Consider the following 24,168-nt stretch of genomic DNA (forward strand, 5'->3'; position numbering starts at 1 on the left):
TGTTTTTTAACTTGCTCCTCTATGTCTCCCAACCAGTACACATTAACCCCTTCCTTTCCTGGTACTCCAAGTAAATACACTCCCATCAAATCAATTCCTTGTTCTGTACATTCTAATTTTAGTCCTAAACCTAGGATTGCATCTCTTCCTAATAAATTTAATAGCATTCTATCACACACTAATATAGGTACATGAGTAGTTTTGCTTCCAATGGTGACAAGTACCGGCGTTGTCATCTGAGTTAACGTTACTTTCCCCGAGAACCCCACAGTTTTCACAAACTGGTTTGATAATGGTAGGTGATTCGCATATTTTGTTTGTATGCACGTACACGTGGCGCCGGTATCTATCATCATGGGGGCCTCAACCCCTCCTACTCTAACCCCAATTATGGGTTCCTGATCTGCTGTATCTGTTATTTGTACGTACTGTCCTACCATTTCAGGGTTCTCAGGGCCCCCCTATAGGGAGCTTTGAAAATTCACAGGTCCCTGCAGCACAGGGGTGTTATTCAACGGCATTTGCTGGCCTATCTGCTGCTGGTTTTCTCCCTGCCTGTGAGAGTTCTGTGGGCAATTTCTTTTTATATGTCCTGCTTCCCCGCACCCCCAGCATACGCCTGGAGGGCCAGGCGGCGGTCCCTGCCTTAGAAGCTGCTGATTTCCCTGTCCCTGTCCTCTCTGATTCTGATAGGGTGGCCTGCCACTTCCCTGTCCTTTCTCATTTCTATTCCAATCAGTCTGATTTTGTGGAGCATAAGGGTTTTGATAATTTAAGCCATAGCCTCCTGGGTTCATGGACAGCGGGAAGGCAGAAATGTTGTAGGTTATGATGGGCTGGCCTCCATCTCCGTTCCTCCCTAGCATCGGTGCAGGTATTTCCTCTGTCTTTTGGTTCACCACCATCGGTGCTATTTTCTTGAGTGTGGGGTCTTCTTTCACTTTCAGCTTTTCCTTACTTTTAATTTCTTCCAGCTGGGCTTGCAGGAGTTTGCATTGTATCTCCTTCAACTGTTTGTCTGCATTTTTTTCCTCCCTGCGGTGTCTCTCCACTGCATGGGCAACATAATCCACAAACTCTCGGTAGTTTTTCGAATCCAGGCCCACCACTTCTTCCAGTCTTGCCTTAGCTGAAGTCGGCAGGCCTTCTAGGATTGCGGCTCGGAACAGGGAGTTGGTTAGTGGATCTGTTAGAATGTCCCTCTCCGTGTCCCTTCTCCACCTTCTTAATTGGTTTTCTATGTACACGGCCGCATTCTCTTCCTCACCCAACGGTTCCCCTCTCAGAGTTTTTATATCCATCCGATTGGGGTACATATCCCGTAGTGCTTGCCAAATGTCGTGGCGGTATGGGTCCATTAGTGTTCCATCCACATCCGGATCATATGCTGCGGTCGGGATGCCAGCACGTCTCATTACTTCAGCCATTTGGTCCATTCCTAGCACTTTTGTCAGGAGAGCTTTGATGTCACCCAGCGCCATCCTCTTTCCCATCATTCCAGCCTCCAGCTGTCCAATCCACCTTCCGGCTCCGTCCAAAATATTGGGTAATTCGTTAATCAAGTTAGGCAAATCCTGACCTGACCAAGGGATATACTGCAGTCTGCCACCCTTCAGAATCACCGGGAACATCCCTTTCTCCCTTCGTTCCTCGGCTGGATATTTTACAGGTTGGTGTCTTTTCCGCATTGATTTTCTTCGTCCCCCTAACACTGACTGTCTCTCCTCCTCTTCACTACTTTCTTCTGTCCCTCCTTCCATCCCTTCCTCTATTCTTTCTCTCTCTGGGTGCTTCCATGTCCACCCTTCTATTTTCTGAATTTTTTTTTATCCCCACTCCACTTCTTAGTGGAAGTAACTACTTGTTCAATTAGTCCAGCTAACTGATGTATTAACAATACTGCTATTTTCTTTGTTTGGTTTCTCTTTTCTAACTCTCTAATCTGTGATTCTGACGTTTCAATTCTCTCCTTGTCGTCAGCCCAATTTTTTTTTTTACCCAAGACTGAGATGTGTTCAATTAATCCAGTTTAAACCTGTTTAATTAATTCAAACTAAGAGAATTCCAATTATCTTAGTTCCGTCCTTTTGTTTCCCAATCATTTCCATTGTTGATCTAGTGGGTGAAATGGATCCCACCCCTAGGTCGCTCTTATCACAGTCCGGTGATACCTATCAGGGGTGATCAGTCCCCTCCGTACCACCGCTTACACTCGTGGGCTTACACCCTTAAGCTCACACTATTAAGCCGGCTTTCCCTTCTACTCCGGCAATCTCTCAGACAGATTCTTTCTTACTCTCATCTGAACATCACATCCCAGGCATCCTTTTCTAGCCTTTACACTCACTTCAAACTTCTGAGCTTCGCATAGGGGGCTACCCCTCTTAACAACTGGTCTAAGGCTGGGTGTAAAGACAGACACCTCCTTATTTGCACGTGCTCAGCTCAGACCTCTCACACACTCTCACACTCTTTCATCACAGATGAGCACCTACTGTACTTTGATTCACTCCCTTAAATTCGGTAATCTATTCCGGAGCTCCGGTTGTGGCCATTCAACCGGACCCGTAAACAGATCCCAGGTTTCAGCACCAATTCTTGTAGGTAAAGATACCTCTGAGACTAATTGTGAGTCAAAGTACAGCAGTTTAATTAACTAAAGCCTGATTCAGAAAATCCAAAATAAGATTTATTTTTATCACCATTAAATATCCTCACTAAATCAAGACCCTTGCACCTTCTTACAATTCTGGTACAATAAAACAAAACATCACTTGGAACACAGATGCACGAAGAAATACTGAAAGCATTCTAATGTGCAATCTACATGTTTAATTATTTCTACAGCTCTGCCTTTGTAACCAACACAGGCAAGTACAAAATCAAATCTACTGTGTGCCTAAATGGTTAACTCTCCTTACAACTTTAAGATGCAATGTAATGCCACCTTTCCCACTTGGCAGAATTCAAATCTCTGTCCGATCCCTGCATAATTTAGTAAACTTAAAGCAATTCACTTTGATTGGCTATACCTATTACATCACCTGAGGGTCTCAATTACACAGTTTCACCCTCTCTCTCTCTCTCTCTCTCTGTACCATACAGAGTCAGCCTGCTTGTCTCTTTTTTTAACCCTTTACTGGTGGGAGCTCACTGGCCTCTAATAAATTTGATGGGTGTCTCATGTCGTGACAAATCCCCTTCTCTCTCAAACAGTCATATAGTCATGCACAATTCCAAATACATAACTGCTATTAGCGTTCACCCCGCACCTCAGTAAAAGCCCATGTCAGGGTTCCCAGTTCCATTGACATACTTCTCTCTACTCTTTCTGCTCCCTCATCACATAACCTCCCCTTAGTTTTAACTACCGTATTAGGTAAGAGAGCAATCTCTCACAGATCTCTCTCCCTCTCGGTTGACGTCTTTTCCCCGAGGTCCTGGGTAGGTTCGGACTGGCAGGCCTTCCTACACTTACTCTCCTTGGGCAAGTCGTAACCTGGAATCCCGCTCCAAACCGCTTGACTTAACCTAGTTGCATCGATTAGCGTTCGGTTCTTTTTGCGTCGCACTTTTTACCCACTCACAGACAACACAGTATTCGCAGCGCGCTTTGCATGCAAAACTCTACCCTTCAGATCAGACTCAGTCTCTCAAAATGTTTTTCCCAATTTAGTTTTACCTATGCAGGATGTTCTTTGGGTTGGGGAGATCCAGGACCAGCAGAGAGCCGGGTGCGCCGGGCCTCGAGATCCCTTTTTCCGACAACAAGGATTTACATGCAATATAAGTCTGCTCACCTTGCTGTCAGAATGCCGGCTTTGGGATGTCCAGCCCCAGTCGGACCACCGTCTCCGCTACTCCTTCCAGATGCTATTTTCTGGGCGATTTCCCACAACACCCTGCTCGCAGCGCCAATTTTGTCGTGGTTCCCCAAGACGACAACTTATTTAACCCGATTGAAACAGAGAGTCTGAGTTGTAATCTTCCAAGCAGTAGACTTTATTCTCCAGTACAAGAGAATAAAGCCGGGAGGTCCGGAACACTCCCCAGAGCCCTCGGCTTACAGTCTTTTTATGCACATTTCAGCTCCATATCTCAAGATTCTTATCTCGCTTTTACAATGCGACCTCGTTTAGCCACCATTGTTTCTGTACTGACCCCTTATTTACCTTGCTTGAGATTGGTCACCCATTGTTACGTCTCTTTTCCTCTCGAAACCATGGTAGTTACATCCTTTGCCCTTATCTTTACGACACTGCTTGTACAACAATAGTGGTTTAGCTGACTTAGGCCGAATGTGAAGAAAAACATGCTCACTTTATTCTTTCCTGCTTGTTACGATCATATATTAAGCTGGACAGCTGTATAGTACCCATTGTCTCCCCAAGTAACTGCTGTTTGCGTTTGCTAATAAGTAACTGCTATACTACTTCTCTGGGTCTCCTGCTCTGATCACATTTGCTACACTTGATTATATTAGGTTACTTACTTATCAACTATACTTGATTACCCATCCCAATTCTACTTCAAGGAAGACACTCTAATACTATCCGTGATTCCATACTTCATACCCAGTTTAGGTACAATTATTCAGTACAAATTCTCTGAGTACAAACATGCTTACATACTGAGTACAAATTTCCTTACATCCCCTCCAAGATATTGCTTTACTGGGTCAAAATCCTGGAACAACACTGTGGGTGTTCCTACATAATAATGGATTGCAGGGGTTCGAGAATGCACCTCACCATCACCTTCTCAATAGTGATTAGGGATAAGCAATAAATGCCCACATCCTGTGAAAGTTTTTTTTTTAAATGGACAATACTGCCTGCGCCTTCAATATGGTTTTTAGTTTTGGTCACAAGGTACAGTGCAGGAAAGGGCAACAAAGCTGATCACCAAAGGTTGAGTTACAAGGTGTAACCAGATAAACAACAATTCTTTAAGCCTTGGAATGGGAAAACTGGCTAGGGAGTATAGGGTGGGGTGATGTAAAAGATAACGGGTAGAACTTTCTTGTCCCACCCGTCATGGGAATTGTAGCAAGCGGGATAGGACAATGCAAAGATCCGTTGACCTCGGGCAGGATTTTCCAGTCTTGAGGCGAGCGTGGCTGGAAAATCCCACCCATTGAATGGCATGAATAAGTCTAATACAGAGCGTTGCTTCATGGGTCTGAAAAGTATTGGTTAAAGCTGAAGAGAAAGTTTACAACAAAAATGTGGACAATCATATGGAATGGTATAAGAACTAGGAGCAGGAATAGGCCATCTGGTCCCTCGAGCTTGCTCCACCATTCAATAAGATCATGGCTGATCTTTTAATGGTAAGAAGTCTCACAACATCAGGTTAAAGTCCAACAGGTGTATTTAGAATTACAAGCTTTCAGAGCGCTGATCCTTCCTCAGGTGATCTTTTCATGGACTTAGCTCCACTTACCATAAGCCTCAACTCCTTTACTGTTCAAAAATATATCTAACCTTGCCTTAAAAAACATTCAATGAGGTAGCATCAAGTGCTTCACTAGGTGGAGAATTCCAGGATGGAATGGTGATGATGAAAACTACCGATTCATCCAACAGCCAGTTTGAAGATGCAACGAGGAAGAGAAATTGAGATTTTTATCTTAACCAAGTAAGATGATCTAAATGGCCTTTCTTATCTATATTTACCTTGTGACCTTATACTAAAGAAGTGAAGTTCATGCAGGAAGAATCTGGAAGTACAATATTCTACTGCAGAAATACGTTCCTCTGTTATTATATATCAGCTAACCATGGAAATATTTTTAAATGACACAGAAAAATTTAAAAAATAATCTTTTTGGCCTAAGGAAGCTTGTCTCCAGTACTCTGGCTTTCCAAACCTGGCATTCAACTATATTTTCAATACCCTAATGGACTTCACCCTCATTTGCCTAGTAAATTATTCTCGGAAACATTTACAATCCAGAGAAATGGTTTCCTCTGTGTTCCGTACGCAGTAAATTTATCAATGTGTTTCTCATCAATATCACCACTATCTGTAATGCACAACAGTAAACTGTAATTGGGAACGTCAGTTTTTGGGGAAAGGAAAACCACGTTATTGCCAGCTTAAGGAGGCATTTTTAAAATTCATTTGTGGGACATGGGCGTCGCTGGCTGGGCCAGCATTTATTACCCATCCCTAGTTGCCCCTTGAGAAGGTGGTGGTGAGCTGCCTTCTTGAATTGCTGCAGTCCACGGGCTGTGGGTTGACCCACAATGCCGTTAGGAGTGAATTCCAGGATTTTGATCCTGCGACTGTGAAGGAACAGATATTTCCAAATAGTTAAAAAGCAGTTAAAAATATCTACAAGGCCTGTATCATTCAATATTAGTGCATCAGTAATATGTGCAATATTTCAGTTGTGCGATTTATTTAGAACATTACTCTGCTTTCCGCGATGTGAAGTTCCCTCTTGAATAGTCTCTAAATTGTGCCACTGCCCGATACTTTTCACCGCCAAGGGCCCGCCATTCTGTGGCATTGACTGACTGGAAATGAACTGCTCCAACTGGCCTTGTGTAGCGCACAGAACTGCTGCTGTTAAAAGTTCAGGCGGCATCACTGTCCGTACACACAGGGGACAAGAGGAGAAGAATGCCAAAAGGAGCATTGTCTAGGCTAGGGCAATGAGAAGGATGGAACAACAGCAATGGGGGAATAGGAGAATGGGCATAGATGCAGAAACAAGCTCTGACAGAACAGAATGGAGTATAGTTCATGAACACAGTACAACCAGGCCTGAGACATGGACCTGCAAGTCTTAGTGTGGTATATGCCTGGATGGGTTATATATCTCCATTAGGTACCTTCTTGAACTGCTTCTTTCTAAACAATGTTTTGCAAATGTTTTCTTTCAGTGCCACCAATAACTTTTCTTTCTTGTACGGTTAGCTAAAACCAAAAGGTTTCTAGTGCCTTGACATTTTAATTTGTGAAAATAAGAATTTGCCATTCTTACATGGCAATATAATTCATAAGAAAATTTCTTTAGTGATTAACCCTTCTAATTTCCAACACAATTTAATTTGTAAGCTTGGACACCATTCGGATTTTATGAAAGACAAGAGTTGACAGATGAACAATGGCAGATTATTAGAAAGTCTTATACTTTTGTATTCATGGAAGTGAGATGCAAATAATGATTGTTTAGACGATCGGCTTCCCTCCATCCTGACTCTAAGGCACCGTGGGTTGTAGAGTAAAATGTCCGGTGAGTGGCTTCACCAGCGAAAAGTACCTGCAAAGGCTAACGGCAATAATAACAATAAGATTATTCAATCACTGTGCTAATTACAAATATACCGATCTGAACTTCTCATTTGAATGTAAGCCTTGGGGGGGGCAGTGGCACAATGGAGTCATTGCTGGACTACTTATCCAGAGACCCAGGGTAATGTTCTGAAGACCCAAGTTCGAAACCCACCATGAGAGGTAGTAAAATTTGAATTCAACAAAACATCTGGAATTAAAAGTCTAATAATGACCACAAAACCATCGTCGAAAAGACCCAATTGATTTGTCTGAGCCTCTCAGTTGCTGCTCCGTAAAGGAGACACGAGTTCTGCATCTTCATGAACTACTTTTATTTCCCTGATCCAACTCCACATACAATTCCCCACCATCACCCAGTGCCACCTGTAGCCCCTTTATATATCAGTATCTTCTACTGAATAATTGATGTCAAATTAGGACTTAATTGGAAGGTCCATTAACCCATTCCTAACATGGTTCACTAATGCCCTTTAGGGAAGGAAATCTGCCGTCCTTACCCGGTCTGGCCTACATGTGGCTCCAGATCCACAGCAATGTGGTTGACTCTAAAATGCCCTCAGGGATGGACAATAAATGCTGGCCCAGTCAAACCAGGGTTGAGAAAAGATAAAATTCAAGGTTTCTGCATTCTTGGAAATTGATTCTTCAGAAGGGGCAATTACCATGCACAGGATTTGAAAATCAATTTGTCAAATCTCACACTCCACTGAGTCAATATGTAAACTCCATCACAGTCAGAATATGGCCAAAAACTAAGTGAACCGTCAATAAATTATTAACTCTTGGGATGGATTCATCATTAGTGTCAGCTAGCTGCCTGTAATCAGAGTTATCTACATAATGGCTTAAGAGATTTTCTTCATATGTGATCCATTAGCACATATGAGCTAATGGATCTGCCGCTGCTTAACATTTCTGTGGACCTTTGTCTTTTACAGCCATAGGCCAATTTTAAAATCTCTCAGTTTCTCAATAAACACCATAAGATCTTTAATAATTAAAAAAGCAAACTGTTAGAATAAGTTCAAGTGTGACATTAGCCTGTTTTAGACTCCGATATCCGATAAAGCAACTTTGTTATTTCCCACATATAAAAATCCATTAAAAGTTAAAGTTTATTTATTAGTCACAAGAAGGCTAATATTAACACTATAATGAAACCCCCAGTCACCACACTTCAGCACCTATTCAGACATGAGGGAGAATTTAACATGGCCAATGCATCTAACCAGCAGGTCTTTCGAATTGTGGGAGGAAGCTGGAGAATAGAACATAAAAACATAGAATATAGAATCTCTGTGGTGCAGAAGGAGGCCATTTGGCCTATCAAGTCTGCACTGACCACAATCCTACCGAGCCCCTATCCCCTTAGCCCCAATTATTTATTCTGCTAGTTCCCCTTGCACTAAGGGTCAATTTAGCATGACCAATCAATCTAACCCACACATCTTTGGACTGTGGGAGAAAAACAGAGCACCTGGCAGAAACCCACGCAGACACGAGGAGAATGTGCAGACAGTCACCCAAGGCCAGAACTGAACCTGGGTCCCTGCCGCTGTGAGGCAGCAGTGCTAACCACTCAATTAAGAAAAATTCGTACAATACCTGTGCCTTTGTAGCTGGAAGTGGGAGAGGTTGTGCAATGACATCTATATCATCTCCTGAGCTCCCAACTGCAGTGTAACTATAAGATCCCCTTGTGTATCGATCACTATACCACTTTGATCGTACAATACTCTTCGGTGGGGGTATCGCTGGGTTTCCTAAATAAAAGAGCTTGTAAGTACTTGGTGCAGTTGTTAGAATATGTGCTTACACATTGCCATAATATGTCCGAAAGCCTACCTGTGAATCTACGTATGACTTGTGTCAAACAATTTTTCACTTCAGAATCAGAGAGGCTCTCCATAAAATTGGCTTCTTCCCCAGCAAGTACAGCTAAAAGGACATGGCCATGCCTGCAGATCAAACAGAAGAGATATGAAGACTGGGAAAACAATGAATATTCATGTTCCTTCACTCATCCTGCATGTCCAAATTAAACCTCACATGCTTATATCTTTGCTGTAACAACATATTCAACAGTATATAGGTTCTGTTTATTCCAAGAGCTCCATATTTTCTTAATTTTGCACATTTGTCAATTGCTAATGCACAGTTTATCAATTTAAGGAAATGAGTTCTCGTTTCTTAACATAGAACAGAAATATTTTCTCAACGATTTAATACATTTTATTGATCCCAATCTATTCTGCCTTATTTCACTATTTAGTCTTCTTGATTGAGGACTATTTACTAAGTACAATTGTCCATTACTAGAACATAATAAAATCATGCCAATGGAAATATCATTATAACTCAAATCACCAACTAAATGGACCTGATGTATTCTACGTTCGGAAATTAATATTGTTTTAAAGTTTAAAGTTTATTTATTGGTGAGACAAGTAGGCTTACACGAACACTGCAATAAAGTTACCGTGAAAATCCCCAAGTCACCACACTCTGGCGCCTGTTCGGGGTACACTGAGGGAGAATTTAGCATGGCCAATCCATCTAACCAGCACTTTTTTGGACTGTATCCTCTGATGGTCTCTATCGCTATTCGCAAGTCCACCACCCTTTGTGTCGTCCGCAAACTTGCTAATCAATCCAGTTACATTTTCTTCCAAATCATTTATATATATATTACAAAGGTCCCAGCACTGATCCCTGAGGCACGCCACTTGTCACATTCAGAAACACCCTCCATTCAGAAACACACCCTTCCACTGTTACCCTTTGTCTTCTATGACTGAACCAGTTCTGTATTCACTATGAATATAAATTCTGCTCCTTGTGTTCTTGTGGAAAAATAATTAAGAGAAAACTGAAAATACCAAGAAAGAAAAAGCAGTTAAGAGTTTGACATGTTGAAGAATGCGATCAGAGAGGCATTCATTCTTAAGAATGGAAAACAAGTATATATGTCTCAGGATGAAAGCAAATTACTGCGGATGCCGTAATTTTGGTTATATGTGTCTCCAAACTGAGGAAACAGGTCAAACTGAGCTTTAGAACAAGAAACAGAGCAAATGGGAAAACATGAAAAAGAGAGAATGCAATGATGCAAAGGAAATAGGACCAAAATGGCAGAGAAACAGAGAACAGGAATGTATCACAGATGACATACTAGCAATGATGATAGAAAGAGGAAAGAGCAGAAGTACACCTGAGTATGACGAGAATGCATGTTGGCAGGCTGAAGAGAAATGGGGCGACAGGGTGGCACAGTGGTTAGCACTACTGCTTCACAGCACCTGGGGCCTGGGTTCAATTCCCGGCTTGAGTCACTGTCTGTGCGGAATCTGCATGTTCTCCCTGTGTCTGCATGGGTTTCTTCCCACAGTGTGAGAGACGTGCTGATTAAGTGTGTTGGCCGCGGTAAATTCTCCCTCAGGGTACCCGAACAGGCGCCAGAGTGTGACGACTTGGGGACTTTTACAGTAACTTCATTGCAGTGTTAATGTAAGCTTCCTTGTGACACTAATAAAAAAAAACTGTTTAAAAAACGGCATAATGGGATATGTGATTAAGTTTTGGAGCTGGAAAGAAAATACAGAGTGAGAGTTGCATTCCAGAAGGTGAAATCTTTGACAGATAGTAACAATCAGCAGCATGGATAACCCTTGTGCCCGAATAATTGGTTGATCACGATGATGACAGCAAAACACTACTTTAAATCATATTCTTACTTTTGCATTAAAAGTAAAGTAAAGCAAAGTTTATTTATTAGTCACAAGTAGGCTTACATTCATACTGCAATGCAGTTACTGTGAAAATCCGCTAGTCGCCACACTCCAGCACCTGTTTGGGTACACTGAGGGAGAATTTATCACGGTCAACGCACCTAACCAGCATGATTTTGGACTGTGGGAGGAAACTGGAGCATTTGGAGGAAACCCGTGCAGACATGGGGCGAATGTGCAGACTCTACACAGACAGTGACCCAAGCTGGGAATCAAACCTGGGTCCCTGACACTGTGAGGCAGCAGTGCTAACCACTGTGCTGGCCCAAAATACACAAAGAATATAGTAAAAATATTCCAGCAATATTTCCCAGAGTGTGGGAATGAAATACAATATTAGATGCACACACATATTTAAATACAGCATGCGCATAATTACCTTTCCACAGGCTGCAGAACAATAAAGCCAAAGATCTTCCTGAACCACTCTTTCTGCAGATCTGGTCGTGCACTGAGCAATGGAGACTCATCCTCCCAGACCAGTCTAATCAGCTGACATTTGGGATCCCAAAACGGTTCCTCAAATTCAAGGAAGATTTTGTTATTTGTTCCAAAGCCCAGCTTCTGAATGGAATTAATTTTGCTGTCAGGAAGTGGGGGATGAATAAATGTTCTGTAATGCTCCTTAAGGAAACCTAAAAGAACAAGGCAAATAGTATCATCTTGAAGAGCTGATAATGTCCAAGCTTTTCAAATACAGGCTTAGGGCAAGATCTTAAAATCCTTCCATGAGATTCTGTTCTGGGATCCTCACCCACCCTGATTCCACGGCAGGTGAGGTGGTAGGTTTTCAGCTATGAGGTGTAAAGGAAGCAATTAATTAAATTTTTTATTAAAGTTTACTTATTAGTGTCACAAGTAGGCTTATGTTAACACCGCAATGAAGTTACTGTGAAAATGCCCTAGTCGCCACACTCCAGTGCCTGTTCGGGTACACTGAGGGAGAATTCAGCACGGCCAATGCACCTAACCAGCACATATTTCGGACTGTGGGGGGAAACAGGAGCATCCGGAGGAAACCCACGCAATGTGCAAACTCCACACAGACAATGACCCAAGCCAGGAATCGAACCAGGTCCTGGCGCAGTGAAGCAACCTTTGGCACACTGCATTAATCAGATGATAATTCTAACAACCAATCTGCACAGGCCCATGAATAAAATGGGGGCGAGCTTTGAACTGATTGAAAACCCAGCCCACTTGCTCAGAATTCAAATGGGACCCCCAAGGATATTAACACGGCCAGGTTCATTCACTCCTCCCAATTTGGTTTCCTTAATAGGGTTTATTAGAACTCCAAATTCATACAAAAGTATACAGGGTATATGCATGAGAATGCAATGGACATTGAACTTCTTATTCCAGAATATCACAGGAACTCTTTCTTAACGTCAACTCAATTTTATTTCACATTAATATTGGTAGCAGAATAGTGCCAGTACTGTACACAGAATTAACTTGTACCTGTACAGGCAGATCTCTACACACAAACACACACACACACAAACCCCTATATCAATTTTCTGAACAAGTCGCAGGGCTCAAATCATCTTTTACCTAAAGGAACAGTGACTATAACGTGATCTGCTGGTATAGTCTCCCCATCTTCACACTCCACCAGAATGGAGTAAGAGTGGTCCTGTGCATCAGAGGCTTTGAAGGCTCCGTTCCAATGAATGCATTTGACTGGTTTGTTGTACGATACAATATCCTTTGGCAGGGGTTTCATCATTGCATCAATAAGGCTCTTAAATCCACTGAAAATATATATAAATATCAATTGTGATCCATGATATCAGAGCTAAACGGTCAACTACTTAGATCAACAACTGCCTTTTAGAGTGATGCTCATTTCTGAGAATCACTCAACTTTTACTCTCACCAACTTCTACAGATGCACCATAGAAAGCATTCTTTCTGGTTGTATCACAGCTTGGTATGGGCTCCTGCTCTGCCCAAGACCGCAAGGAACTACAAAAGGTTGTGAATGCAGCCCAATCCATCACATAAACCAGCCTCCCATCCATTGACTCTGTCTACACTTCCTGCTGCCTCAGCAAACCAGCCAGCATAATTAAGGAGCCCACGCACCCCGGACATTCTCTCTTCCCCTTCTTCCATCGAGAAAAAAATACAAAAGTCTGAGGTCATGCACCAGCCGAAGAGCAGCTTCTTCCCTGCTGCCTTCAGACTTTTGAATGAACCTACCTTTCATTAAGTTGATCTTTCTCTACACCCTAACCATGACTGTAACACTACATTCTGCACTGTCTCCTTTCCTTCTCTATGAACGGTATGCTTTGTCTGTATAGCGCGCAGGAAACAATACTTTTCACTGTATGTTAATCCATGTGACAATAATAAATCAAACCCTAGATTTTAAAAAGAAAATGTAGTAACAGGTTTTGCTCTTAACACTTACCCAGGAAAAACGCAATCAATTCCAGGCAACGGCACATACTCTCCAAAAGGCTGGAGTGCGATGAGATCCAAACTGTCTGTCCCAGAAATGCAACACTCCAGTTTGAATTCTGCATTCAGCAGAGCAAGTTTAAGATTGCGCGTTTCCTCATCGTCTTTCCATTCTTCTGCACACCGGGCAATTTCAAGCTTCAGAAATTCACCCAAACTGCGGACAGGTTCTGTCTTCGACTGGAAGAACTCCCTGCTTTTCAGAATAAGTGCTGAATACAATTTCTCCACAGGGGCTGCTATTTCTGGCCCTATTCTCCTCCCCGAGCTGCTGTAATAGGTGGACACGTTAGGCGGAAGTCCATCTATTTGCAAGGCCTGATTCTCCTCTGACATTGCTTCTTCATCGAGAAGATCATGTTGGCTGGCCAGCTGAAAAACAGCGTTCTGCTTAGACGGCCCATGGATCCACTGTGCTCCAATCTCCAACAACCCTCTGGCTGCATGAAAAATTAAAAAAAGCACATCCATTAAAATGTCTTGTGAGATGGCATCAATTCATGAAAGTTTATTCAGATTTATTTATTAGTATCAGAAGTAGGCTTACATTAACACTGCAATGAAGTTACTGTGAAAATTCCCTAGTTGCCACACTTCGGCACCAGTTCGGGTACCCTGAGGGAGAATTTAGCATGGCCAATGCACCTAACCAGCATGTCTTTTGGACTGTGGGAGGAACCCGGACCACCCAGAGGAAACCCACGCAGACACGGGAGAATGTGCAGACTCTGCACAGACAGTGACCCAAGCTGGGAATCAAATCCAGGTCCCTGTGAGGCTGCAATACTAACCACTATGCCATCGTGCCACCCCAATATTCAACAGATGTTAAATTGCTAACATATTTTAACAATTAGTTGGTCTTGCGTTACAAATACGCCTGCACCAATCCTGCTGTGCTTGGCAACACAACGCTGAGAAGGATTGAAACCAGAAGCCCCCACTCTAATGACACATTAATGGGTGTCCCGCACAAACTGCAATGAAAATTCTGGATTAGAAATATGTATTACATGTATCCAGTGTTTATGTTTTTTTAAAACAGGTTTTCTAAATTAAGGAACTAGACATGCTAGCTTTGGCCTCCATTTTGGTTTTAGCACCATTCCTGTGAATGTGCCAAGAATTGTATTGAAATTGTGTATGTTCAGTTTTTTTTCAAACATTGTTCCCATAACCCACACTCTACGGCCTAGTGACCCCATCACTCCCACGCTGTCCCAAGTCTCCTCTTGCTCCCTCCTTTTTGTCATCCCTCTCCCAACCATTTTTTAAATTCCTTTTTTTTGAAACAGGTTGTGGGCATCGCTGGCTAAGCCAGCATTTACTGCCCATCCCTGACTGCCCTCCGTTTCAGAGGGAATTTGAGAGTCCGTCACATTGCTGTGGGTCTGGAGTCACATGATCTCTGAAGGACATTAGTGAACCAAATGGGTTTTTATGACAATCAATTCATGGTCATCAATAAGACTTTTAATTCCCATATTTTTATTGAATTCAGATTTCACCATCTGCCTTGGTGGGATTCAACCCGGGTACCCAGAGCAATACTCTGAGTCTCTGGATTGGTAGTCCAGCAATAATTCCACTGTGCCACTGCCTCCCCAACTCCACTCCTCTTTGCCAACCCCCTTTACTGCACAGCATGGTGGCAGAGTGGTTAGCACTGCTTCCTCACATCGCCACGGACTTGGGTTGATTCCCAGCTTGGGTCACTGTCTGTGTGCGGTTTGCACGTTCGCCCCCGTGTCTGCATGAGTTTCCTCGGGTCCTTCGGTTTCCTCCCACAGTCTGAAAGATGCACTGGCCAGGTGCATTGGCTATGCTAAATTCTCCCTCAGTGTACCTAAACAGGTGCCGGAGTGTGATGATTAGAGGATTTTCACAGTAACTTAATTGGTGTTAATGTAAACCTCCTTGTGACACTAATAAATAAACTTTAAACTTTAATTTTAACTTTGTTCACTGCTCTTTGCTCATCTCCTGACTCCCGCATTCTTCTTACTTACTGTCCGTCTCAGGGAGCAGGAGGGAGCAGCAAATGAAAAGGAGCAAGAGGAGTGCAAACAGAAGAGAGCAGTGATGAAATGAGGAAGATACTGAGCAGCAAGCAGGAAGTAAAGAAGAAGAGTAGTAAGTAGAAAGAGGGTCCGTGGGCTTGTTAGGTTCAAAGCAACCAATAGGCTTTTAAATTAAAAATGACCGGTTAAGGAACATTAGCTACTCTCATTATAAACTTGTAGGAGAGTGATTTTTGTTTAGCATGCTGGTTTTCAGCGTGACATTCAGAGTGCTATATGAGGGATAGCTATAATATGAATTGGGCTAATTGGATCATCCAGGTAATCTTTGTGCCCACCCTAAAGGATTGCTTCATCAGGTCAAGTGCATTCTTCTTCAGAACCTTATTGTGAGAAGCTGTTTGCTTGAAGATGATACTACGCTGCTTGTAATTAACATGAAGACACCGGCAACCCTTGCTTAGCTAGACAGCAGAGCTCGCAGGCTTGGAAGGTGTTGCTGAAGAAGTCTTTTTCTCCTCTCTTTTTATTCCAATTCAATCAAATCAAGCCCAATTCAGAGTCTCAACAAGTTGAGACATTCTCGATCCGAGCTGACAAGACAGGGCTCTCACCTCCTGTCTTGGGCTAGATCTACATGATCCTATCTGATTGGAATAGGCATTGCACCCCCTCCAAAACTTGACCTCATTTGCATCTTAGCCAAAAGGCCGAGGTACTGCTTTAAAAAAATTTCTTCAAATGAAGCCGAAACGTAACCTAATGACTTCAACCAAGTGCAGCATGTCGATACTACACTTCATCTGAGCCAAAAGACCGAATCGACACACGAAGCGCTTCCCACGCCACACACCTCCCCAAGCCCCAAAATGCAACTAAACAGCGGCTGGCCGCGAGCGTCCTTTTAAAGCCCACCCCTCCCCCACCCAGTCCCGTGCTCATTGCCACAGCGAATGGGAGCCCGGGGTGGGGGCAGACCACCTATTGATTGGTCAGTGCCTCTGTCAGTCAAGCGCTCGAGGCTGGGTGGACCGTTGGCCTTTGAATTCGCCGTCAGCCCCCTCCCCCCACCTCCCCCCTTACCAAATCCCTGGCTCCAGGCGCGGCCGCCGCTCCGGTTGTTGGCCTCGAGGAGCCGGATGCTGCCGAATCCGTGGTGCAGGAGCCTCTGAGCGGCTGCCAGGCCGGCTAGCCCGCAGCCCACGATGACAATACGGGGGTCCAGCTCCGTCCTAGAGACCGCTCGGGCCATCTCCGATATTCTCTCCCCCTTGTTGTTTGACGACTTCCCCCGGGCTGGCTGGGCTCTCTGTCTGCTTCTGCGCGCTGCACCTCCCCCGGGTCCTAGTTTCCCCGGTCAAGTTGACACCCAGAAGGCGCAGGCCTGATGGGCCAAATGGCCTCATCTGCATTGTAGTGATTCTACGATTCTATGAAAATCTCAGCAGGTCTGACAATGTCTGTGTAAAGAGGACAGGCATTGTTTAAAGTCAGTCGATCTGATGACGGGTCACCCTGTCTCCAAACAGTGGCTCCATTGTCTCTCCTCAGATGCTGTCACACCTGCTGACTTTCTCCAGCATTTTCTGTTTTTCTGTGCGAGTAAGATATATTGTTGGCTGATCCAGGAGGAGAAGTCAACTGCTTTTTTTTCCCCGCTAGTGCCATTCGTCCACTCACGAGCACATGGCGGACTTCAATCTATCTTTGCCAAAAGATGGCACCGCTGACAGTATGGCATTCCTTGGGCTAACATCTCATTCAAAAGATGGCACTTTTGACAGTGTGGCATTCCTCCCCTTCATCAGGTGAATGGGAGTTCTGATCAGAACTCCCACTCACCTGACGAAAGGGCAAACCCCGAAAGCTAGTGGTGTTTACTACCAAATAAACCCGTTGGACTTTAACCTGGTGTTGAGAGATTTCTTACTGTGTTTCCCTCAGCCTGACAGCCCTCAGCACATTCACCAGTTGGATGCTCCTCAGATAATCACTGCTTCACCCACCCCCTCCCCTCCCTTTGCTGCAGATAAGCTCACTATTTTGCCTATTAGAAACAAAATCAGGACAGAGCTGGCCTGTGATTGGAGTCATGATGTGGGTATGCCGGCGTTGGACTGGCGTAAACACAGTAAAAAGTCTGACAACCTGGTGTTGTCAGTGCCCAAAGGGCACTGCCCCAGCCTGCGATCCTCTGGGGAGCCTCAATTGCCCCTTCTTCGCTTCAGCGGGGTCAAGCTGCCAGCTCCCGGCAAGTGGAGAGCTATAGTGAACCCCAATGGGGTGAACCACTCCTGATAGGAGGGGGTGATAGTACTACTTCAGTCCCCGGCCCGCTAACACAATTTAACTTATATTAAAATTACCTGCTGCATATATTAGGCAATCCAGCACTGGGAGACACACAGAGGCCTGGACATGCAAACTCCACCTCTCTGCGTGGAGGCCTGGACACCCAGAGCGAGTCACGCAAATCAGCCTCCACTAACGCCTCCCAGCCCGCTGCGCTAAAAAAAGCAGTGTAACGGGATGGGAGAATCGCACCCCCCTCCCCCTTTGCTTACCCGTTCCAAATTCAAAGAGCAAAAGTTATGGTCTTGACTGGCTTCATAAAATACTTAAATACAGTAATAACAAATACAGTAAATTCACAAAATACTTAAATGCTTAAAAGACAGAGTTTCTGACCTGGATTATAACAGGTACCATTATAGCTCAATTTTGGAAACGGCATATTAATTTATTGCAGCTATTTTCCAAATGTTGCCAATCTAGGTGAAACGAGCAAAGCCTCAACAGTTAGGAGTTTCCGAGCAACACTGCTAATCCATATATGACAAATATAATCTCCCCCTAATGGGGAAGCAAAAGTGTAATTTGGGAAATAGTCTGTTCTCATCAACCCACAACATTGATGTTAAAGAATAGTTGTCCTCCTGTAGGAATTATGCTCAAATTAGCATTCCTCGAGCAATTAATGATCCATAATGATTCAGTAGGTTCCTTAACACCACCCTCTGACATCCCAATGCACTCTGCCTCGTTCTCGAGTTAAATTTACAAGAAGCTGCATTGTAACCTGAATCCTGGAGCTAAAGCTTGTACTGGTTTACGCTGTAAGCCAAAATCCATACATCATTGTTACTGGGAATCATAATCAGTCAAATATTAACCCCCTTATCTCTTATCCCATTTGACTTCAGTCGAGTATTTACTTGAGGTTTTGCCAACTCCTTCATCTTATATTTGATATGATTGTGAACAAGTGAGAACAAAATAATATGCAGCCTTTTATCTTCCACAGTCTATTTTCCCACTTGAATACCATCCTGTTTTGCATCTACTGATAAATTCAGTATCATTTTAGCCTCTGCCCATCACTTAAGGGAGAGAGATCATAACAACTTATATTTATTAATACAGCATCATTAATGTAACGAGGCATCCTAAAGGGAGACATGCGGGCATTGTGAAACCAAGTATGACACCAAGACACAAAAGGAGATATAAGGTCAGATGATCAAAAGCTTGGTCAAAAGGGTAGTTTTTAAGGAGTTCCTTAAAGCAGGAAAGCCCGACAGAGAGGTGGAGGGAGGAAATTACAGAGCTTGGGTCCCAGACAACTGAAGGCAGTTAATTATAACTGGGAATGTGCAGGATGTCGGAATTGGAGGAGCAGATATCTTGGGAGTGTTGTGGAGCTGGAGGAGATTACAGTGATAGGGAGAGGTAAAGATGAGAAATTTATAAGTTCATAAGGTATAGGATCAGAATTAGGCCAATCGGGCCATCTAGTCTGCTCCAACATTTGATCATGGTGATATGCTTCTCATCCCCATTTTCCTGTCTTCCCCCATAATCCTTCAAGTCATTAAAAATCTATCCAACTCCTCCTTAAATTTACTCACTGTCCCCGGAACCACCACACTTTGGGGTAGTGAATTCCACAGATAAAATTACTACATTCTTTGACCAGTACTAATTCCCTCCCTGGACACACTGGGTGGAATTTTCTGGCCCTTCCCTTGGCTGCGATTGTCCGGTCCTGCTGAAGACAAACTTGTGATGGCTTCAAAGAGGCCTAAGAGTTGGGTCTCTTACAGTATGAGCTCCCTGATTGAGGTAATGATTGCCTGCATCAGGGACGTGCTGGGTGGCGGAGGAGTGGGCTGGATGACACCCCACGAGTCCAATGAGCGCGCGGGGCTGGGCGCCCTGCGTGTGGCCAATGCCAAGACCTCAGAGCAGTGTGCTCTGATTTGGAGGCACACATGGTCTCCAGGAGGTGCAACTGTGCAGTGAGATTCCAGACAGAATTTCACATTGGCCCCAAGCCTAGATGCTCTCCCCTTCCCCCTCCCGCCCGGGTCAGGTGCCCCACAGTTTGAGCCGCCTTGTGGAAATGCCCTCTGTGCCTTTTGCTACTGCAAAGTGGCAGTTCCTGTACTGGCTGCTGCTGCACACCGTCCACTATTGCATCCTTGCCTGTTGCCCGGATACATCCTGGCGGGCCTTGTTGCCCTTGGGTGGCAGAGGTCCCCAGTGGAGGTCCCTCTACGGAGGGATCTCCCCCCACTATCTTGGGGATGTTGGGTGGAGGGTGCTGCGTACAGCAGTTCCATACAACAGAAAGTTAAATTGGTTCACAAACTCCCAAGTGGCCTGCCCTTTTTGCAACCTTGTAGAGTCTGTGAACTGTGTACACATTGCATGTTAAAGACGGCACTCCCTTTTTCTGTTTCCTCAAAAACCTTTTGTTGGTGTTTCATTTGCACTTCAGTCCCACGGTCCTGATCTACAGGCACCCTGTATGGAGGTGGGTGGGGAAGGCAGAGGGCCTCCGTGTGAACCTGCTCCTGGGCCTGGCAAGGTGCGTCATCTACAAGTCCAGGCAACAGGCAACTGAGGGAGTCCAACCTAACTGTCTGCCCCTCTGCCGCTGCTATATTCACAGCCGAGTGTCCCCGGAAAGGGAGTATGTGGTGTACGAGAGTGCCATTAACACCTTCCATGCCTGCCGGGCACCGCAGGGACTGGGGTGCATCACTTTCCCCTTTAATCACATTCTAATTTGATGTTTTAAGTTTCCTTTCCACTTTGCCTTTTGTTTCGGGCAGTTCCCCTCCTTTTGGCAGCGGCACCTCTTAATTTGCCCCCTTGTTAATTTGATTTAGTTTACTTGGTTGGCCAAAACGATTGGTAATGATTGGCTACCCAATCAGAGAGCCTCAACTATTGAGAAGTGTCAGGGCTACAGACACTCTGGATTCTGACTTTGTCCCTGAAGCACTCTGAGGAGTGGAATTGAGTTTGTAAATAAAAGGAATATGGGGAAAAGACACTGGCCTCTGAGGAATTATCTCAGATCTCCTGTGGCAGGTTCTCCAGCAGCATGGTTGCCAAGCAACGCAAATGGCCATTGACTTTGGTGGGACTGGAAGATCCCACTGGCAACAAATGGTGCGTCACCTCTGTCACAGTAAAACCTGCCATGGTGGATATTGACACAGCACTTACCTCACTCAAGGTAACTCAGTATATTAAGAAGCCAAGTTTTCAGTTCCCTAGGAATGGTTCATGCTGTGACAGGGATGACGGATAGGTTTGACCCAGTGTGAGGCTGAGTGATAGCTCCTCCAGACCTGTTCCAGCCTCGTTAGCAGAGGAGATCCTCTCTTGTTCTCTCATTTTCTCTTTCTTCTCCTTGGCCCCCGCCGGAAGATGTTGTCAAAAATCAGTCAGTTCAGCTGAAAGACCCCTGCGTGGTGGCCAATAGGAATGGTCAGAATAACTGTTCTGGTTTCCCCAAACACATGTCCCTTCTCTTTCCCACCTTTGCCGCTCCTCCAATCACAGATTCTGTCTCTGGGCAAGTAGCAAGATTGGGAGAGAGGAGATCTGTGATTGGAGACACTAATGGGTTGGAGATACAAAGGGTCATCTGGACCCGAAACGTCAACTATTTTCTCTCCTTACAGAAGCTGCCAGACCTGCTGAGATTTTCCAGCGTTTTCTCTTTTGGGACTGTGACTGGAGGAACTGGAATAATGAGCACGGAATGCACAGTCTTGTCTTACTGGCTTTCCCAGTAGATTGCATTCAACAGATGCCAAAGAAAGATAACATGATAGCTTCAAAACAAAGCCCTCAGCAGCACGCACAAGACCTGCAGATCTGTCCACACCCTGTACTGCTGCATTTCCTTTTCAGACAAGTGCATGGCTGGATAACCTTTACAAAACAGTCAGCATGAGGGAGAGAGGCACAGGCTCCAAGTAGAGTGACTGGAAAACCGACTTAAATAGAACATTGCACAGTACAGGCCCTTCGGCCCTCAATGTTGTGCGGAGCTATGTCCAATCCCAAGATCAAGCTATCCCCTCCCTATAATTCTGGTGTGCAGCGAACATACAGCTCAGATATGCTAAAAATATTACAGCGCTGCACGTGTTTTAACTTGTACATTGGTTTCTCCAGGGCATGGAATGTCTAAAAGAACCTAACTCCAGCTTTAATATTGATTCCTACAGACACTTACGATTCACTGGTTAAATTTAAAATTAAATAAAGTTATTTCATTTAAAAGCCATGATTTTCAGGAAGGCAACCAGGACTTATAATGAGGACTTACTGTATTGCCAGTAACACTGTAAAACAGCCCAAAGCATTTCACAGCAGTGCTAGCAAAGAAAGCGTGACATAGAAACACATAAGGAGACAGAAGGTAAGCTTAAAGGGCCACTTAAAAAGAGGGGGAGATGGAGAGGCAGAGAGATTTAGGAGGTGATCACGTTTTCTAGTGTGGTGACTAGAGGAATTTCATAATAACTTCATTGCATTGTTAATGTAAGGCTTACTTGTGACACTAATAAATAAACTTTAATTAACTGAAACTTTTTAGTGATTATATAGTGATTGGACAATAATTGCAGAAAAAGGTGACTGTAAGTTTTACTGTTTCTTGGAGACAAGGCTGCTGTATCTTTATTCCAACTATAAGTGATGCTTCACATTCAAACATACAGACTAATTGAGACTCAGCAGGGAATTCCATTGCAATAATTCATATTAACAGTTCAAATCCTGAAAAAACAAAATACTCTTGAATTCTACATCCAACACTCAAAGCCTTGCTTTGGTCAAATAACAGCTCAGTTTCACAGAAATAATTACTCTTTTCTAAAAAAAATTAAGGCCTTATTCAAAGTACAAAAGTGGTTTTCTGCAGAAGCATGAAACATTTTTCTATAAAGTTAATTCAAAAGAATATTTACCAGAGGGGAAAAAAAAAGCTCTTTGTGGCATTAAACGGAAAAACAAAATCACAATTTGACAAAATTCGTGGTTTAAAAAATTTAATTTTGAACAAGCTGAACGTGGGCAGGATCTTACCGGGCATTCACGCCACACTCCCACAGCAACCAAGTCGGAGAATTTGGCGGCTAGCCGAATCTCCGCTCACTGCAGTGGGAGGGGAAAATCCCGCTGGCGTGAACAGCCGTAACATTCCGGCCAAAGTTCCTGTTTGAGGTTCGTGGTTTGGCAGAACTTGTCCGTATGGGATTGTGAGTGCTTCAGTGTGTGTAAAGCCGCAGGCTGTTCAGATATAGTCTTCGGATTCTGTGAGGTCTTCCAGCTGCTGATGTATCATGGATTTCAATGCGCTGTATCTTCAAAGGAAGGATAACATTATGTCCATAATTAGTGTTTCTCTTATGTCCAATTTAGGCACCCAACACACTGAATTTAACATTCTCCATCCAGAAATAAAAGACATATTAAAGATACTGCTGTTAATAATTAGAATGGGTACAAAGATGTCTACAAGATGATGAGGGGCATGGACAAAGTGAATAGTCAGAAGTTTTTTCCTCAGGATGGAAGAGTCAGTAACTCTGGGGCACAGGTTTAAGGTACGAGGGACAAGGTTTAAAGGAGACAAGTTTTTTTTACACAGCGGGTGGTGGATGCCTGGAACTCACTGCCGGGGGAGGTAATGGAAGCAGATACGATAGTGAGTTTTAAGGTGCACCTTGACAATACACAGATAGGATGGGAATAGAGGGATTATGGTCCACGACAGGGTCGGGATTTTAGTTCAGTCGGTGCAGGCTTGGAGGGCCAAAGGGCCTTTTCCTGTACTGTAATTTTCTTTGTCCTTTGTAAATGTATTGAGTTGAACCATACACAACTTGAAATTTTATTACCAATAAAACTTCATTTGTAACACACAATATTTGTTTTTTTTTCTCTCTTGTCAATGCTTTTGTTCTATGCGTATGTCAGATAGTATAGCCGACATGTTACAATGCCAATTCTTGGAAAATGAGGACAACCTGATCGCAATCGCTTTTCAACTTTTCATTCTTCCCTCTAAGATTCAAGTTAAGATTAGGGTAACACGGTGGCACAGTGGTTAGCATTGTTGCGTCAGAGCACCAGGGACTTGGGTTCAATTCCCAGTTTGGATTACTGTCTGTGTGGATTCAGCACATTCTCCCCATGTCTGTGTGGGTTTCCTCCGGGTGCTCCGGTTTCCTCCCACACTCCGAAAGATATGCTGGTTAGGTGCATTGGCC

At 43.9% G+C, this 24,168-nt stretch overlaps 2 protein-coding genes across 7 annotated transcripts in view; both read right to left on the reverse strand.

Annotated features, from left to right (window-relative positions):
* Window positions 1-4,633: 4,633 nt before the first annotated feature.
* On the reverse strand, window positions 4,634-16,898 carry paox (polyamine oxidase). The gene is made up of 7 exons (XM_080215669.1): window positions 16,673-16,898; window positions 13,519-14,008; window positions 12,654-12,853; window positions 11,476-11,731; window positions 9,154-9,266; window positions 8,914-9,071; window positions 4,634-7,282 (listed from the first exon to the last, which is right to left on the reverse strand). Exons 1-7 carry the CDS (start codon window positions 16,839-16,841, stop codon window positions 7,139-7,141), a joined length of 1,530 nt encoding a protein of 509 aa, XP_080071795.1. The 5' UTR covers window positions 16,842-16,898; the 3' UTR covers window positions 4,634-7,138.
* A 5,628-nt stretch (window positions 16,899-22,526) lies between these two features.
* Window positions 22,527-24,168, reverse strand: part of rassf4a (Ras association domain family member 4a) — a 244,262-nt gene continuing 242,620 nt past the window's right edge. For all 6 annotated transcript variants that reach the window (XM_080215548.1, XM_080215550.1, XM_080215547.1 and 3 more), the window contains one exon: window positions 22,527-23,259. In XM_080215548.1, the coding sequence (XP_080071674.1) occupies window positions 23,190-23,259 (70 nt within the window). In that variant the 3' untranslated portion in view covers window positions 22,527-23,189. The remainder of the gene's footprint in view (window positions 23,260-24,168) is intronic.

Source organism: Carcharhinus amblyrhynchos, chromosome 31 (assembly GCF_965287045.1).
Source record: "Carcharhinus amblyrhynchos chromosome 31, sCarAmb.v2.hapA, whole genome shotgun sequence".
NCBI classification, from domain to species: Eukaryota; Metazoa; Chordata; class Chondrichthyes; order Carcharhiniformes; family Carcharhinidae; genus Carcharhinus; species Carcharhinus amblyrhynchos.